Below are 18,483 nucleotides of genomic sequence, written 5' to 3'. Positions count from 1 at the left end.
TACCAGATTCAAATCTTTATTTGAATTTGGTCTTCAAGAGTGGATAGGGTCAAGACCAGATCCTTTGGCTTGCCTTAATCTTAGATCCGCCCCTTTAAGTGGGTAATTAAATCAGCTAGTTCGAAATGGGCTTTATGTTAGACAGTTTTGTATGCCCTTAGCTTCAATCAGAATGATGTACTTTATGAGTTTATTGTAAATGAATAAAAGTGCATATTTGATTGATGTTCCCTTGGTATGTTTCTATGTAATACCCTTAAACTGGACACTTAATGAGACTCGTGTTAGTTTAGAATGTTCACAGCCAGTGGGTCGGTCTGGGGAGACCTATCCTGATAAGGCTGACACTGTTGTGCCACCAAGTCAGTTGGGGTGGCCTGTCTCAGCAGCCAGGGTGAGACCCTAGGCACATACAGTGTAGGATTAATTGAATCTTTGAACTGGACCAGATTTCCAGTATTGCTTTGGACCTTGGAGATTAATGGGCAAAACTGGAAAGTTACACCCGACCCCTAGACTCGATTATGATACTGCACTAAGTGTCGGATTGGGCTGTCTTTGATGTACCAATTGGTGAGATCCTTAGCGGGGGTCAAAACCAGGGTCTAAAATGTTTGCAAAAGGTTTCAATTCCCGGGATCCATATAAGCTGAGAGTGCAACACTGTTCCTTGCAGCCGAGGGAGAGGTCCTCTCTTGTCGGGCAGTGTTTGATCATTATGGGCTGAGAGGTTAAGTGTAAGACCATTGAGGGTAATACCTGATGGGCTAATTTTGCATCTGCCCACAATCCCTGGGTGTTACAAGGTGGTTTGGCCCAGGGACCACTTAGGGTAAGTGTTGGGCCCATAGAGCCCATGTGATGGGTTTCAAGGGGTGCACTGTCCAAAGCAGTGTATTCGGCCAAGCCTTGTAACAAAGGCTTGGCCGAACCCATGTGGTTGATGTGTAGATCAATGTTTGAGTCCCACGCCATACAAGGAAGCCCAACTGGGCAGCAGTTAGGAAGGCTAAGTGAGCACATAAGCTTAATGGGCCTAAAGCCCATTTCGAACTGAACTAATTTAATAAGTTAAATATGGGCGAATTCTGAGATGGATCAGCAGATAGGATAGGGTCTTAACCCCATCCACTCAGAGAGTCCAGATCTGAATATGATTAAGATCTAGAAACCTCCTAATGAGATTAGGAGAAAACTGATCTAATCTGCAGATAAGATAAGAGTTTATCCTTATCACCTAAAAGGATGTCTGATCCAAATATGATTTGGATCAACAACTCTTAATTGGATTAGGAGCTGATCCTTTAGGGTTACAAAAGAAGGAGGGGGTGGCAGCCTTTAGAAGAGCCACATACTCACATCCTCTTCAGAGCTGAAATCACAGAAGGAAGAATTAAGCAACCCTACAGAATTCTTTCTTGCCGCCTCCTTGTTCTTGCCGCCCAGTTTGCCAGTTCGATCTCCAGTTGTGGGAGAAGTCAAGATTTGATCTTGACATCAGTTCTTTGTGAAAGGATTGATAGGAAGCTGTGCTCACGTGCCATCCTGCTGTTTCTTGCGAAGGATAGAGTTCTTGGAGAAGAACACTGTTGATTCTGCTCCATACTACACTGCGCCATATTCAGTGGGAGCAGTCTTTGGATCCTTCCTTGGGCGTGAACACCTTCATTGAGAGATAATATTTCTCTATATCAGGTATACCTCTCTCCTACACCTTTTGGTTCAGATCTGGTTCAGTTTATGGTTCAAGATTAATCCTTGAAAATATAATTTTCTAAATAGGGAATGCGATTCCCAGTTGAAGGGAGAGAAATTTTTTTTTGAAATTCGCCCCCTTTATTCCGCATAGTTTGGGCGTCCATACGATGGATCTCTCATCCCTTCAGTGGTATCAGAGCCATGGTTCAAATCTTGAACCAATTTGTTTCAGATCTGAACCAACGCAAATGGGCAGAAGGCGTTCTACCCAATTTAAGGATTTTGGGAAATTTGTTCCCAAAATTATGGGCGAATAATCTGAAATTATTTTCTATATAAATCTGATTATTGTTTAGAATTGTTCTTTATGATTTTCTTGATTTATGGGTTGTTCGTACAAGAGGAGATCGAAGTCTTGATTTGTCCAGGGAACCTGCGATTTTACAGATTATGGATTATTTTATAACATTTGGTCTATAAAATAAATTTTTTTTTTATTTTTTAGACTGAATGTATAGGTATTCGATCTGATGTAATTATTAATAGAATTTAGGACTTCTATTTATTTTATTTTTGATCGAAGATGGCAGCGCAAGGAAGGAGATTTCGAAGATGGGAGAATCGCAATCTGCGATTTGCAGTTTATGAAACTGCAAACTGTGATCTAACATCTGTTTTGCATGATGGATTGTGCGAACAACCCTGTTTGACAAATTCTTGATATTCTTTTATCAGTATTTAATTTCAGATTATTTTCTTGAATTAAAGATTTAATTAAAGATCAAACCCTAGACCCATTCGAACTAAGATTGGTTCAAATTGTTTGGACCGAATCTAGGGTTCGATCGATCAAGGCTGAAAGTCAGCCCTAATTTTCCCACTAATGGGCCTAAGGATTGATATTTAATTAAATAGTTAATTTGGCCCAACCTGTAAAGGCCTAGTTTTAAATGGTTAAGACTGCTAAAAGCCCACTCTGCGGATAAAGCTTAATTGAGCATAGGTTTAGCTAATCGACTCTTGTGAAAGATTGACTAGTGCTTTTAGGAAACACCTTGGAATATAACAACCCTCATGAGATTTTATTGACATTGAATCTTGATGATCGTGATGGGATTAATCCCTAGCAACTTTGTTATTGATTTTGTTCAAATTGTAGGTTTTTGTCATTTAATTTCCTTAATTAGTAGCGCTAGTTTAAATTCCTTAAATCACAATCCCAAATTGATTATTGCTTTAAACAAGTTGAGAAGAAATTAATAGGTGGCTAAATAATTCATTCCTCGTGGGAACGATTCTATTTTACTTGCACGACTTCGTACTCTTGCGGACAGCGGTCAAGTTTTGGCACCGTTGCCGGGGAAAGAATTTTATTTAACACTAGAATTAATTTAGTTTCTCTTGATTTTAAGCGTAGTTCTTTATTAGTTTTAGCTAACTTTGTTTGTTTGCATTCTTTCTTTAGGTAGTGTTTCGGCGTATGTGAAGAACTCGAGGTTCACAACCTGAGCTTCTTCCTTTCAGACCTGAAATCGAGAAGTTTGCTAGAGAAAACCGGAAAGCTCAGCAAGGAAGGTTTTCAGAGATGGCGGAGGATAATGGAGGTAACCAAGCAGATCGACAAGATAATGAGAGAACTCTTAGAGATTTTTCTATTCTTGGGCTACATGGTGCACAACAGAGTATTGCAAGGCCCAACATTAATGCCAATAACTTTGAGATTAAGCCAGCTCTACTCCAAATGATCCAATCAAGTGTGCAATTTTATGGCATAGGCAATGAAGATCCTAATGCTCACATTGCAAATTTCTTGAAATTTTGTGATAACCTCAAATACAATGGAGTTTTGGATGATGCTATAAGACTTAGGCTTTTCTCTTTCACCTTGAAGGATAAATCTAAAGCATGGTTAAATTCTCTACCAGCAAATTCCATAACCACATGGACACAGCTAGCATAGGCTTTCTTGGCTAAGTATTTTCCCCCAGCTAAAACCGCAAAGATCATCAAAGACATCACTACTTTTCTGCAATTTGAGAATGAATCATTGTACGAGGTTTGGGAAAGATTTAAAGATTTGCAGGGAAGCTGCCCTCACCATGGCTTACCTAAGGGACTTTTGATTCAAACTTTCTACAATGGAGCCACTCGCACTACTAGAGATACTACTGATGCTGCTGTAGGAGGTTCCTTGATGAGGAAAACTATAGATGTTGCTTTTGATCTTTTAGAGGAAATGACAGCTAATAATTATTTGTGGCCAGCCAAGTGGATAAATCCACCTAGACAGGGAGACAAATTAGAAGTGGACTCCATAGCATCCTTGTGGGCTCAAATTTCAACTTTAATCAAGCAATTGGGCACCATGAACATGCAAGCCAATGCCATCAACATTTCTATGCAACCAATTTGTGAGTATTGTAATGGTATAGGTCATGTTTGTTCTGACTATTGTGTTGGAAATTTTAATTTTGCAGGTGGAAATTTTATTGAGCAATGCAATTTTGTGGGGAATCAATTCCAAGGAAGGCATGTCAACAACCCTTACTTCAACGCATATAACCAGGGTGAAGAAATCACCCCAATTTTTCATGGAGTAGAAATAACAACAATGCTGGCGGTTCCAGTTTCCAAAACAACAGCATGCCTAGATAGCAAGGACCACCAGGATTCCAGCCACTTCCTCAGCAGGACAGATTAGCTTCTTTTGAAGCCAAGCTGGATAAATTTATAGACATGATAAGTAGAAAGATGAGCATCCAGGATGAGGCCCAGAGAAGGATGGAATCTAAATTTGATCAAATTGCAAAGAACCATTCATCTTTAATTCACAACTTGGAGGTGCAGATAGGCCAACTAGCTAATGCTGTTTCGGCTAGGAAACAAGGTAATTCACCAAGCAACACTGAGACTAATCCAAGGGAGCAGCTCAAAGCAATTTCACTAAGGAGTGGGAAAGTGCTGGAGCAAAAGCAAGATGTGCAAAGTAAGAGGACAGGTAAAAATGTTGAAAGTCCTAAAAGGAGGGAGAGATCCATCGTATGGACACTAAGAATGCAACAGAATAGGGTGGGCGAATTTCAAAAATTTCTCTCCTCCCTTAAAACTGGGAATCATATTCCCTGATTTTAGAATAAAATATTCAAGGATCTAATCGAACCAAAACCGAACTAGATATGAACCAAAGAGAAAGGGAAGGGCTATACTTGATACGGAGAATCGGTATCCCCCAACGTCGGTGTTTACGCCCAAAGAATACTCCCAAGATCTGCTCCCACAGAAGATGACGCAGTGATGGGGGAGCAGAACCAGTAGTGTTCGTCCCATGAACCAAATTCTTAACAAGAATTCGATGGAAGCGAAGAACATCGTATACAATCAGCCTTTCAGCAAAGATTGATATCAAGAACACCTTCTTGCTCTTTTCCTCACAGAGAGATCAAACTAAGCAGTGAACGGTGGTGGCGGCTGGAGGAGAACTCTGAGATCCTATCTCAGATCGCAGGAGAATGTTTTCTGCTCTAAACCCTTGGTTCAAATTCTGGTAATCCTAGACTAGGGTTTCTCCTCCTTCTTAGTGATTAAAAAACCTCCTGATCCTATTAGGAGTTATCCCAATCCAAATCTGTATTTGGATAGAGAATTATCTTAATCCTATCTGCAGATTAGGTCAACCCATTCCTAATCTTATCAGGAGGTTACCAGATTCAAATCATTATTTGAATTTGGACTCCAAGAGTGAATAGGTTCAAGACCCAATCCTTTGGCTTGCCCTAATCTCAGATCCGCCCCTTTAAGTGGGTAATTAAATCAGCCAGTTCGAAATGGGCTTTAGGCCCAATAAGTATTAAGTGCTCAACAAGCTTCCAAACTGCTACCCAGTTGCGCTTCTTTATATGGCATGGGACCAAGCATTGATCTACACATCAGCCACATGGGTTCGGCCCAGCCTTTCTTATAAGGCCTAGCCGAATTCACTAGAGAGCCCAGTGAACCCCCTGAGCCCATCACATGGACTCTATGGGCCCAACACTAACACTAAGTGGTCCTTAGGCCAAGGCATCTTATAAAAACCCAGGGACTGTGGGCAGACGCAAGATTAGCCCATCAGGTGTAACCCTAAATAGTCTTACACTTAACCTCTTAGCCCATAATGATCAAACATTGCCCGACAAGAGAGGACCTCTCCCTCAGCTGCAATGAACAGTGTTGCACACTCTGCTCACAAGGATACCAGGATTTAAAACCATTTGCAAACATTTTGAAACCATACATATCTATATATCTTACATATAAATTTTACAAAACAAAATTCCAACGATTGAAATCAACTGCCGGCAGTTTGGTTTCCATCAGAGAGAGTGCATCCCCGATCATTACCTTTGTCCGACAAAGGGGCTGATCCTGTCACTATGATCACCCACTCAGATGAATTCTCAGACTGTCCCCTCCCAACATCAGTGTTCAAGCCCAAAGAATACTCCCAAGATCTACTCCCACTGAAGATAATGCAGTGATGCTGGAGCAGAACCAGCAGGTTTCGTCCCACGAACCAAATTCTTCGCAAGAATTCGATGGAAGCGAAGAGCACCGTGTACAATCAGCCTTTCAGCAAAGACTGATATCAAGAACACCTTCTTGATCTTTTCCTCATAGAGAGATCAAACTAGGCAGTGAATGGCGGCGGCGGCTGGAGGAGAACTCTGAGATCCAATCTCAGAACGCAGGAGAATGTTTCTGCTCTAAACCCTTGGTTCGAATTCTGGTAATCCTAGACTAGGGTTTCTCCTCTTTCTTAGTGATTAAGAAACCTCCTAATCCTATTAGGAGTTATCCCAATCCAAATATGTATTTGGATAGGTAATTATCTTAAACCTATCTACAGATTAAGTCAGCCCACTCTTGATCTTATCAGGAGGTTACTAGATTCAAATCGTTATTTGAATTTGGTTTCCAATAGTGGATAGGGTCAAGACGGTCAAGACCCAATCCTTTGGCTTGCCCTAATCTAAGATCCGCCCCTTTAAGTGGGTAATTAAATCAGCCAGTTCGAAATGGGCGTTAGGCCCAATAAGTATTAAGTGCTCAACAGGCTTCCAAACTACTGCCCAGTTGGGCTTCTTTGTATGGCGTGGGACCCAAGCATTGATCTACACGTCAGCTGAAAGAATGGTAGGATCCATCTAATGGATGCCAAAAGATTGTGGAATGGGTGGGCGAATTTCAAATAGAATACAATATTCAAAGATCCTACTTGAACCATAATCGAACCAGATCTGAACCAAAAAGAAAAGGGAGGAATTATACATGATCCAGAGAAGCAGTATCTCCCAAAGTTGGTGTTCACGCCCAAAGAGGACACCAAGATCCACTCCTGCTGAAAATGACACAGCTGTATGTGGAACGGAACCAGCAGAGTGCGTCGTACACTCTGAGCACCGAATCTTTTTCAATCTTTTTCTGCAAGACTGATATCAAGAATTGATTTATTGATTTCTTTCTTCTGCAAAGATCAAATCTTGCCAAAAGGTGGCTGAATTGCTTCTCTTCTCTCTGGAGTGTGAATGAAATCTAATCTCAATTTGCAGAATGCTTTCTTGCTTGAAACCTTGGTTCGAAAATCTCTTTTTTCTCTCTTAGGGTTTCTCCTCTTTTCTTCTTGATTAAGAAACCTCCTAAATTAGGAGTTATCTCAATCCAAATCAGTATTTGGATAAGGGATTTTCTTAATCCTATCTGCAGATTAAGTTAGCTTACTCCTGATCTTATCAGGAGGTTACCAGATTCAAATCTGATTTGAATTTGGTCTCCCAGAGTGGATAAGGTTAAAGGCCCAATCATTTTGCTAACATTAATCTCAGATCCGCCCCATAGATGGGTGATCATATCAGCCCAGCTCGAAATGGGCTTTTGGCCCATTAATTGTTCAGTGCTTAACTAGTTTCCAATCTACTGCCCAGTTGGGCTTCTTTGTATGGCGTGGGACCCAAGCATTGATCTACACACCAGCCACATGGGTTCGGCCTAGCTGGTGGGTGCCGAACCCAACCAAAGATAAATATTCTTGCTCTGGGTTAATAATTTGCAGATAGTTATGAGCAAGGTCATTCTCCACAGGGATTGGGTGGATTTATTTCCAAGTAGATGGATTAAGGGGGATTTGTAAAGCTAAGGAAAACGAGTAAATAGCAGAAAACAACAGAAAACAAAAGATTAAATCGATGGGAGAAAACTTTCGATTGAAGGGATAAGTTCAGCTTTGATTCATAGCATTGATCCTTGATGCAAAGATAGATTCATATGTTTATGAATAAATTGGTTATAGCTATTAACAAGCTCTAACAGCCAGCCTCTACTCTTATTATTCGACAACCAAAACAAGCTCTTTGATTGCTTCCCTTATTAATAGGCAGTCCTAAACAAGTTCTTAGGATTTAACCTATTAATAGTATTAAGAGAGGAGAGACCCAATTCTGGTCAGCGATCTCACAAGCTCGGATCGTTTAAACCAGATCATATATTTTCCTAACATAGATCGAAAATTTTTTTGCAATCAATTTATGTTAGTTGCCACCATGATCGAACCTACCAATCATATACAAAACTGGAGGTTCAATCGGCCATAGATTATTTCCATTGAATGAGCAAGGGGCCCTTCTTGCTTAATCAACAAAAATAATCCTCACAGTTAATTAGCAGAAAATATATGAATACCCATAAACAATGAACTGAAATAAAAATCAATTAAATCTCACAATGTTACAGAATCAAAGCTTCCCTAACCCTTCAACTAGAAATAAAAACTTACAGACACTTCATGATGAAAATGCAACTTCTAGATGAGAAAGGGGGGCGAACTCTTGCTTCTTCCTCCTTGGTTGCTGATTTCCCTCTCTGAAGACTGAAGCTCTCTTGGAGGAATTGATGCCTTGGGTGCTGGTCCGCCCCCCCCCCCTTTATATAGATTTGGGGAGAGGGCTGCTCTCCAACTCTCTTAAGGAGATTATCCTCAAACTGGAAAGTCCTAGTCTAATTTGAACTTATCCTACCTAACTCTTATCTCTTATCTTTTCAGGATTACAATTTGAGAATTTAAATTTGATAAAACTCTTTTATTGAGATTACATTCAACTTCTATTCTAATGGGACTCTTGGATCTTGAATTCGAACTGGGCTTCTTAAACAATTCGGGCTTGCTTCAAGACTCTTCTGTGAAATGGGCCTTGCTGCGAAATTGCTCCGACTCTGGGCCCGAATTCGTCTTCGATGCGGATCAAGTCTGCCAAAACCCAAAACATGAAAGTTGTGGGTCTTTTCCTTATCTTTCCGGTGCTTCTTGAAATGTGCAAATCGGAGTCCAGAATTGAGAGCTATGCCCATATCACTGATCGGTGCCAAAACTATGCAAAAACATCCGATTAGCCTTGTTTTCTTCCATTCGCCTATCTGCTTGCCCTGAATCGAAATACAAGAGTAATGAGTCCAATTAGGTACCAATTAAGTGCAAAATACTAAATATTGAGGGATAAAGATATGACAAATTTTATTATCATCAAATCCCCCCACACTTAAACCTTGCCCGTCCTCAGGCAAGTCAGAATTCAAGTAAAAAAAGAGAACAATAATAAACTAGCTATCCTACCAATTTTTAAACTCAACTCTCCTTCGTCTTTCTCTACAAATATTCTAGGTTAATTATTGCGAACCATTAAATCAACACAACCAAGTCATACATGACTCATTCATCAGTCAATCCAATTTTTGGTACTGCAAACCAGGTAGTAAATCTAGGAAAACCTTTTTATCTTCTCTCTCTTTTTATTTTCTTTTTCTCTCCTCTGAAGAAGTGAGTGCATTTTATGCTCCATCTCACTTTTGCATTTTATGCTCCATCCTACTATTTGAATTACTTGGTCAGTAGGTGCATTTTATGCTCCATCCTACTATTTGAATTACTTGGTCAGTAGGTGCATTTTGTGCTCCATCCTACTGTTTGAAATGCTAGCTAGTAGGTGCATTTTATGCTCCGTCCTACTTTTAGATGACTTGGCTGGTAGGTGCATTTTATGCTCCATCCTACCATTTGTAGCAATGGTAAAGTATTTGCCCTGTTTCCTGAATTTAGGACTAGCGAAAAAGGGAATGGCTTCAGAAAGGTCGAGTACTCCTTAATTGTGCTTCATTACTGGGTCCATAAGAATTTTCCCAAAATATTGTTTCAATTGATTTCAAAAGAGTTGAGTTTTTTTTTTTTTAAATGAAACGGTTAAAGCCTGTACCCCCCCCCCCCCCCCACACACTTAAAACTTAATAAAAGGTGGAAACTAAAAGGAAAACATGTAGAGAGAAAAAAAAAAGAAAAGGAACAAACTTCCCTGATGCGGTGAAAGGTGGGTGGGGAGACAGAGTTTCATGCCCTACTCTGCATAGGTCGGATTTTCGAGGGGTACCTCTTCCACATTGTATACCTGAAATCCTTCATAGAAGGGTTTTAGACGGTGCCCATTTACCTTGAACCTCTTGTCTGTGGTCAGACTCTAAATCTCAACTGCTCCATAAGGTAAGACGTTAGTAACAGTGAAAGGTCCAACCCACCAAGATCGCAACTTACCGGGGAAGTGTTTAAGCCTAGAATGGAAAAGAAGAACTTTCTGGCCAACTGCAAAATCTTTCCTTGAGATCGTCTTGTCATGGAAGGCTTTTGTCTTTTCCTTGTAGATTCGAGAGCTCTCATAAGCGTCATTGTGGATCTCTTCTAGTTCTTGTAGCTGCAACTTCCTCTGTTCTCCTACCTCATCCATGTGCATGTTGCATTGTTTTACCGCCCAGTACCAGTTCCACAGGGAGATGACATGGCTTGCCGAATACCAAACGGTAGGGAGACATACCTATAGGAGTTTTGTAGGCTGTGTGGTAGGCCCATAGTGCATCGTTGAGTCTCAGACTCCACTTCTTCCTTCTAGGGTCAACCGTTTTTTCAAGTATGGATTTTATCTCCCTGTTGGACACTTTGGCTTGTCCGCTTGTTTGTGGGTGGTATGCAGTGGAAATTTGATGGGTGATATTGTATTTCTTGAATAGAGCTTCCACCACTCGGTTGTAGAAGTGAGTGCTTATGCCCTGGGCATTCCAAACCTGGAGAAAATGTGGGACTTGACAAAATCTACAACAACCTTAGCATGATCAGTCCAGGTAGCTTTAGCTTCTACCCATTTCGAAACATAGTCTACAGCTAGTAGGATGTAAACATTACCAAAAGAGGAAGGGAATGGGCCCATTAAATCTATACCCCATACATCAAATATTTCACATATCAGTATAGGGGTAAGTGGCATTTGGTCTTTATGGCTTAAATTACCTGTCTTTTGGCATTGTTCACCGGCCTTGCAGAACATATAAGCATCACGAAATAGGGTAGGCCAAAATAATCCGCACTCCAGTATCTTACGTGCTGTCCTCTTTGGGCTAAAATGGCCCCCACAGGCATATGAATGGCAGAAGTGAAGAATGGAGGGGATTTCGGGGTCGGGCACGCACCTTCGAAGGACCTGATCGGAACATTGCTTCCACAGATAGGGTCATCCCAGATGTAGTACTTGGCATCGCTTCTTACCTTATCCCTTTGAGCTCTTGTTAATTCTCCTGGTATGGTTCTAGTAACCAAATAATTAACTATATCTGCATACCATGGAGTTCCTTCTTGAATCGCGAAAGGTGCTCGTCTGGGAACTCGTCTTTCAAGGGTGTTGCCTCTTCACTTGTAGTCAGCCTACTAAGATGGTCTGCAACTAAATTTCCTACACCCTTCTTGTCGTGGATTTCGAGGTTAAATTCTTGTAGCAAGAGAATCCAGCGGATAAGCCTCGGCTTTGCTTCTTTCTTGGCGAGCAAATATTTTAGGGCTGCATGATCAGAATAAACAATCACCTTAGTACCCAATAAATATGAACATAATTTTTCTAAGGCAAAAACTACAGCCAAGAGCTCCTTCTCTGTTGTTGAATAATTGCATTGGGCAGCATCAAGGGTCCTCAAAGAATAATATATTGCATGAGCGGCTCTTCCAACCCTCTGTCCCAGAACAGCACCGATGGCATAATTGCTTGCGTCGCACATAATCTCGAAGGGAAGATCCAAATTCGGTGACTGGATGATTGGAGCTGAAGTGAACGATTCTTTCAGCTTATCAAAGGCTGCCCTGCACCCTTCATCAAAATCAAACATCACATCCTTCTGGAGTAAATTACATAAGGGGCGAGTTATCTTGGAGAAATCCTTGATGAATCTTTGATAGAATCCTGCATGTCCAAGGAAAGAGCGAACTTCCCGAATGTTCGTGGGATAGGGCAGGGATTTAATAACATCTACTTTTGCTTTATCAACTTCGATTCCCTTTGAAGAGACTACATGCCCTAGAATGATGCCCTGGTCGACCATGAAATGGCATTTTTCATAATTCAGCACGAGGTTCTTTTCTATACACCTTTCAAGTACCTTTGTAAGGTTAGATAAGCATGAATCAAAAGAATCCCCATACACTGTGAAGTCATCCATAAATACCTCTATAATGCTTTCCACATAATCTGAAAATATACTAACAATACATCTTTGGAATGTTGCGGGAGCATTGCAGAGACTGAATGGCATGCGCCGATAAGCAAAGGTACCGAAGGGGCAGGTGAAGGTAGTTTTTTCTTGGTCCGCAGGTGCAACTGGAATTTGATGAAACCCTGAATAACCATCAAGACAATAATAATGAGATTTGCCAGCTAGTCTTTCAAGCATTTGATCGATAAAAGGGAGCGGGAAGTGGTCTTTTCGGGTTAATGAATTCAGCTTTCGGTAATCTATACACACTCGCCACCCATTTTGAATTCAGGTAGGCACTAGCTCACCATCTTGATTTTCGACCACCGTCATACCTGTTTTCTTCGGGACTACTTGTACCGGACTTACCCACTTACTGTCTGAAATGGGATAGATTATCCCGGCATCTAGAAGTTTTAAAACTTCTTTCTTCACTACCTCCATCAGCGGTGGGTTTAATCGGCGTTGGGCTCCGATTGCAGGTTTGGAGTCTTCTTCCAAGAGTATTTTGTGCATGCAGGTAGATGGGCTTATCCCCTTGATATCAGCTACAGTCCATCCGATCGCTTCCTTGCATTCCTTAAGTGCTTGAATTAGTTTCCTTTCTTCTAGTGCGTCGAGTTTGGAGGAAACTATCACGGGTAGTGTCTCGCCCTTGCCTAGGAACATGTACTTTAGGTGCTTTGGTAATGATTTCAGCTCCAACTGGGGTGCCTGCACAATAGATGGAAGGATCCTTGTGTGAGATTGGGGCAAACTAATGAAAGAAGAATTATGAGCAAATTCAAAAGAGTTCAGTTCAGAAGTCAAAGTTTGCAGTTCTGAATTCAGCATAAACTTCTGCCTTGCTCATTGCAGTTGATCAGGCCCATTGTTAAGTGCAACTCTCAATGTGTCTTCATCTTCTAGCTCAAAAGTCTGCTACACTAAGGAGTCAATAACATCTATAGAGAAAATAGAATGCACATCATTAGGGTATCTCATGCCATCATAGATATTAAAATTAATGATCTCACCATCGAATTTCATGGTAAGCGTCCCCTTATGCACATCGATTTTTGTTCTGGACGTCTTAAGAAAGGGTCTTCCTAGCAAAATTGGGGTCGAGTTGGAAGAGTTATCTTCTTCCGTGTCGATCACATAAAAATCGGTGGGAAAGACCAAATTATTAACTTGGACTAGGATGTCCTCTAAGACTCCCTTCGGGTATGTAGTAAACCGATCAGCAAGTTGTAAGATCACGCCCATTTCTTTTAATGGTTCGAGATTCATGGTTGTATAAATAGAATGGGACATGACATTTATTGAAGCTCCTAGGTCTAGCATAGCTTTTTCGATCTGGACATTTCCTATCTTACAGGGAATGGTAAACATACCTGGATCCTTGCATTTAGGGGGTAGTCTTTTTTGAAGAATGGCTGAAACATTTTCTCTTATATAGACCTTCTCATCGCCTTTCAGCCTTCTCTTAGTAGTGCACAGCTCCTTGTGAAATTTGGCATAGCGGGGTACTTGCTTAATTGCATCAAGGAGGGGGATGTTTACCTCAACTTTGCGGAAGGTCTCGAGAATGTCTTTGTCTTGCTCCTCCTTCTTGGGCTTCTTTGTATGGCGTGGGACCCAAGCATTGATCTACACACCAGCCACATGGGTTTGGCCTAGCTGGTGGGTGCCGAACCCAACCAAAGATAAATATTCTTGCTCTAGGTTAATAATTTGCAGATAGTGATGAGCAAGGTCGTTCTCCACAGGGATTGGGTGGATTTATTTCCAAGTAGATGGATTAAGGGGGGATTTGTAAAGCTAAGGAAAACGAGTAAATAGTAGAAAATATCAGAAAACAAAAGATTAAATCGATGGGAGAAAACTTTCGATTGAAGGGATAAGTTCAGCTTTGATTCGTAGCATTGATCCTTGATGCAAAGATAGATTCATATGTTTATGAATAAATTGGTTATATCTATTAACAAGCTCTAACAGCCAGCCTCTACTCTTATTATTCGACAACCAAAACAAGCTCTTTGATTGCTTCCCTTATTAATAGGCAGTCCTAAACAAGTTCTTAGGATTTAACCTATTAATAGCATTAAGAGGGGAGAACCCAATTCTGGTCAGTGATCTCACAAGCTCGGATCGTTTAAACCAGATCAATATTTTCCTAACATAGATCGAAAACTTTTTTGCAATCAATTTTTGTTAGTTGCCACCATGATCGAACCTACCAATCATATACGAAACTGGAGGTTCAATCGGCCATAGATTATTTCCATTGAATGAGCAAGGGGCCCTTCTTGCTTAATCAACAAAAATAATCCTCACAGTTAATTAGCAAAAAATATATGAATACCCATAAACAATGAACTGAAATAAAAATCAATTAAATCTCACAATGTTACAGAATCAAGACTTCCCTAACCCTTCAACCAGAAATAAAATCTTACAGACACTTCATGATGAAAACGCAACATCTAGATGAGAAAGGGGGGCGAACTCTTGCTTCTTCCTCCTTGGTTGCTGATTTCCCTCTCTGAAGACTGAAGCTCTCTTGGAGGAATTGATGCCTTGGGTGCTGGTCCGCCCCCCCTTTATATAGATTTGGGGAGAGGGCTGCTCTCCAACTCCCTTAAAAAGATTATCCTCAAACTGGAAAGTCCTAGTCTAATTTGAACTTATCCTACCTAACTCTTATCTCTTATCTTTTTAGGATTACAATTTGAGAATTTAAGTCTGATAAAACTCTTTTATTGAGATTACATTCAACTTCTATTCTAATGGGACTCTTGGATCTTGAATTCGAACTGGGCTTCTTAAACAATTCGGGCTTGCTTCAAGACTCTTCTGCGAAATGGGCTTCAGCTTGTGAAATGGGCCTTGCTGCGAAATTCTTCCAAATTTGGGCCCGAATTCGTTTTCAATGCAGATCGATTCTACCAAAACCCAAAACATAAAAGCTGTTGACCTTTTCCTTATCTTTCCAGTACTTCTTGAAATGTCCAAATCGGAGTCCGGAATTGAGAGTTGGGCCCATATCACTGATCGGTGCCGAAACTATGCAAAAACATCCGATTAGCCTTGTTTCCTTCCATTCGCCTATCTGCTTGCCCTGAATCGAAATACAAGAGTAATGAGTCCAATTAGGTACCAATTAAGTGCAAAATACTAAATATTGAGGGATAAAGATATGACAAATTTTATTCTCATCACCAGCCTTTATTACAAGGCCCAACCGAATTCACTGAAAGAGCTCAGTGAACCCCTGAGCCCATCACATGGACCCTATAGGCCCAACACTTACATTAAGTGGTCCCTAGGCCAAACCATCTTATAAAAACCCAGAGACTGTGGGCAAGTGCAAGATTAGCACATCAGGTACTTTCCTAAATGGTCTTACACTTAACCTCTCAGCCCTTAACGATCAAGCACTGCCCAACAATTTGAAACCGTACAAATATATATATGTATATATTAATTTTGCAAAACAAAATTCCAATGATTGAAATCAACTGCTGACAATTTGGTTTCCATCAGAGAGTGTGCATTCTCGATCATTACCTTTGTCCGATAAAGGAACTGATCCTGTCACTATGATCACCCACTCAGATGAATTCTCAGACTGTCCCAACATACCCAGGTTTTGATCCCCGCTAAGGATCTCACTGATTGGCATATCAAAGACAGCCCGATCCGACACTTAGTGAAGTGTCATAATCGAGTATAGGGGTCAGGTGTAACTTTCCAGTTTTGCCCATCTGTCTCCAAGGTCCAGGGCAATACTGGAAATCTGGTCCGGTTCAAGGATTCGAGTAATCCCATACTACATGTTCCTTGGGTCCTACCTTGGTGGCCGAGACAGGCCATCCCAACGCTTGGCGGCACACCAGGATCAGCCTTGGCAGGATAAATCTCCCAGACTTATCCAATGGCTGTGAACATTTAAAACTAACACGGAGTCTCTATAAGTATCCAGTTTTACGGTCTTACACAGAATTATACCAAACAACATGAATCGAACATGCACTTTATTTATTTACACTAAATATCAAAAGTACAAAACTGTCTAACAGCTCCCACTTGCACTTAGGTCCAATCTGGTACAAGCCAGAGTTCCATACTTTCCACGTGTTTCTCAAACACATTCTGTGTCAGTGGCTTAGTCAATGGGTCTGCCACATTATCCGCTGATGCTACCTTCTAAATTAGGATGTCCCCTCTACCAACGATCTCCCGTAGTACATGGTACTTCCTCTCGATGTGCTTTGACTTCGAGTGGGCCCAAGGCTCTTTAGCCTGGGCGATCGCTCCATTGTTGTCACACAACAACGGGATGGGTGATGTGCTGGACGGAATCACTCCCAATTCGTGTATGAATTTGTTCATCCACACGGCTTCCTTGGCAGCTTCACTTGCGGCAATGTACTCAGCCTCGGTTGTGGAATATGGAAATCGACATCAGTATACCCTAAGACTTGTAGTGAACTACCATCGAATACCAGACAAAACTCTTTTGTCCTTTGAAGGTATTTAATTATATTCTTCATAGTAGTCCAATGCTCCTGCCCTAGGTTGGCTTGGAATCTGCTTACCACACTCACCGCCTGAGCAATGTTCGGGCGAGTGCACAGCATGCCATACATGATGCTCTCTACGGCTGAGGCATAGGGAATGTCTCTCATGCCCTCAATATCCTCAGAAGTCTTAGGAGACATCTTCTTGGAGAGAGTGACTCCGTGCCTAAAAGGAACGTTTTCTTTCTTGGAGTTCTCCATGCTGTATCTTTTGACAATTTTGTCAATGTAAGCAGCCTGGGATAATCCAATTATCCACTTTGATTTATCTCTATCGAGTCAAAGACCCAGTATATATGAACCTTCACCAAGATTTTTCATGGAGAACTGCTGTGATAGCCATACCTTGACCGAAGTCAACATTCCTGCATCATTCCCAATAAGTAGGATATCGTTCACGTACAACACCAAAAAGGTGATCTTATCCCCACTGGACTTCCTGTAAACACAGGGCTCATCCGGATTCTAGTCAAAATCAAATGTTTTGACTACAGAATCAAAACGGATGTTCCAACTCCTAGAAGCCTGCTTAAGTTCATATATGGATCTATTAAGTTTACATACCATGTGTTCCTGACCTGCAACAATGAAGCTTTGCGGCTGCTGCATGTAGATATGTTCACTAAGATCTCCATTCAGGAATGCGGTTTTGACATCCATCTGCCAAATCTCGTAGTCATGGTATGCTGCTACAGTTAGTAGGATCCTAATGGATTTGAGCATGGCCACGGGCGAAAAGGTTTCCTCATAATCGATGCCTTCTTTCTGAGTATACTCTTTCGCCACCAATCGAGCTTTGTAGGTCTCAATCCTGCCATCGGGGCCCTTCTTCCTCTTGTAGATCCATTTGCAACCAATTGCTTTTACCCCAGAGGGCGGATCAACTAGAGTCCAGACTCCATTGTTTTCCATCGAGTCCATTTCAGCTCATGGCCTCCACCCACTTCTGGGAATCTATGTCTAACATAGGTTTCATGTAAGTTACGGGATCCTCACTAGTCAAGGCTTCCACCAGGTAACTATCCTGGTCATAACCATATCGGACTAGTGGCCTGGATACCCAAGTGGATCTTCTCGGTTGGACACTACCTGGAACTTGGGGGACATCTCCCACTGCTCCTGAGCTCTCCTCATCAAGAACTATTTCCTGACGATGGGTGTCCAGGATGTATTCGGTTTCTAAGAATTGGACGTTTCGACTGCAGAACACTTTCTGCTCACTTGGGTCAAGGAATAGATAACCCACCGAATCTTTTGGGTAGCCTATATGAAGGGATGAGAGATCCATCGTATGAACGCCCAGATCTTGCGAAATAAGGGGGCGAATTTCAAAAATTTTTCTCTCCCTTCAACTGGGAATCACATTCCTTATTTAAAAACGCATATTTTTCAAGGATCAACCTTGAACCATGAACCAAACCAGATCTGAACCAAAAGGAGTAGGAGGGAGGATGTACCTGATACGGAGAATCAGTATCTCCCAATGGAGGTGTTCACGCCGAAGGAAGGATCCAAAATCTGCTCCTACTGAAGATGGCGCAGTGCAGGATGGAGCAGAATCAGCAATGTTCTTCCAAAAGAACTTGACCGTTCGCAAGAATCAACTGGAATGGCTTGTGAGTACAGTTCTAAT

At 41.3% G+C, this 18,483-nt stretch overlaps 1 protein-coding gene and 1 non-coding gene across 2 annotated transcripts; one reads left to right on the top strand and one right to left on the bottom strand.

Annotated features, from left to right (window-relative positions):
- Positions 1–3,283: 3,283 nt before the first annotated feature.
- Positions 3,284–3,658, top strand: LOC148800627 (uncharacterized). Its single transcript, XM_088903805.1, has one exon. It carries the CDS (start codon positions 3,284–3,286, stop codon positions 3,656–3,658), a length of 375 nt encoding a protein of 124 aa, XP_088759931.1.
- Positions 3,659–3,697: 39 nt separating this feature from the next.
- LOC148800626 (small nucleolar RNA R71) lies at positions 3,698–3,804 on the bottom strand. Its single transcript, XR_016071057.1, has one exon. It is a non-coding gene; the product is annotated as a small nucleolar RNA R71 (small nucleolar RNA).
- Between the last annotated feature and the right edge of the window lie 14,679 nt (positions 3,805–18,483).

Source organism: Nelumbo nucifera, chromosome 4 (assembly GCF_055504915.1).
Source record: "Nelumbo nucifera cultivar China Antique chromosome 4, China Antique-T2T, whole genome shotgun sequence".
Classification (NCBI taxonomy): Eukaryota; Viridiplantae; Streptophyta; class Magnoliopsida; order Proteales; family Nelumbonaceae; genus Nelumbo; species Nelumbo nucifera.
Note: the sequence above shows the minus strand (reverse complement) of the source record. Positions and strands in the feature narration are given on the sequence as shown.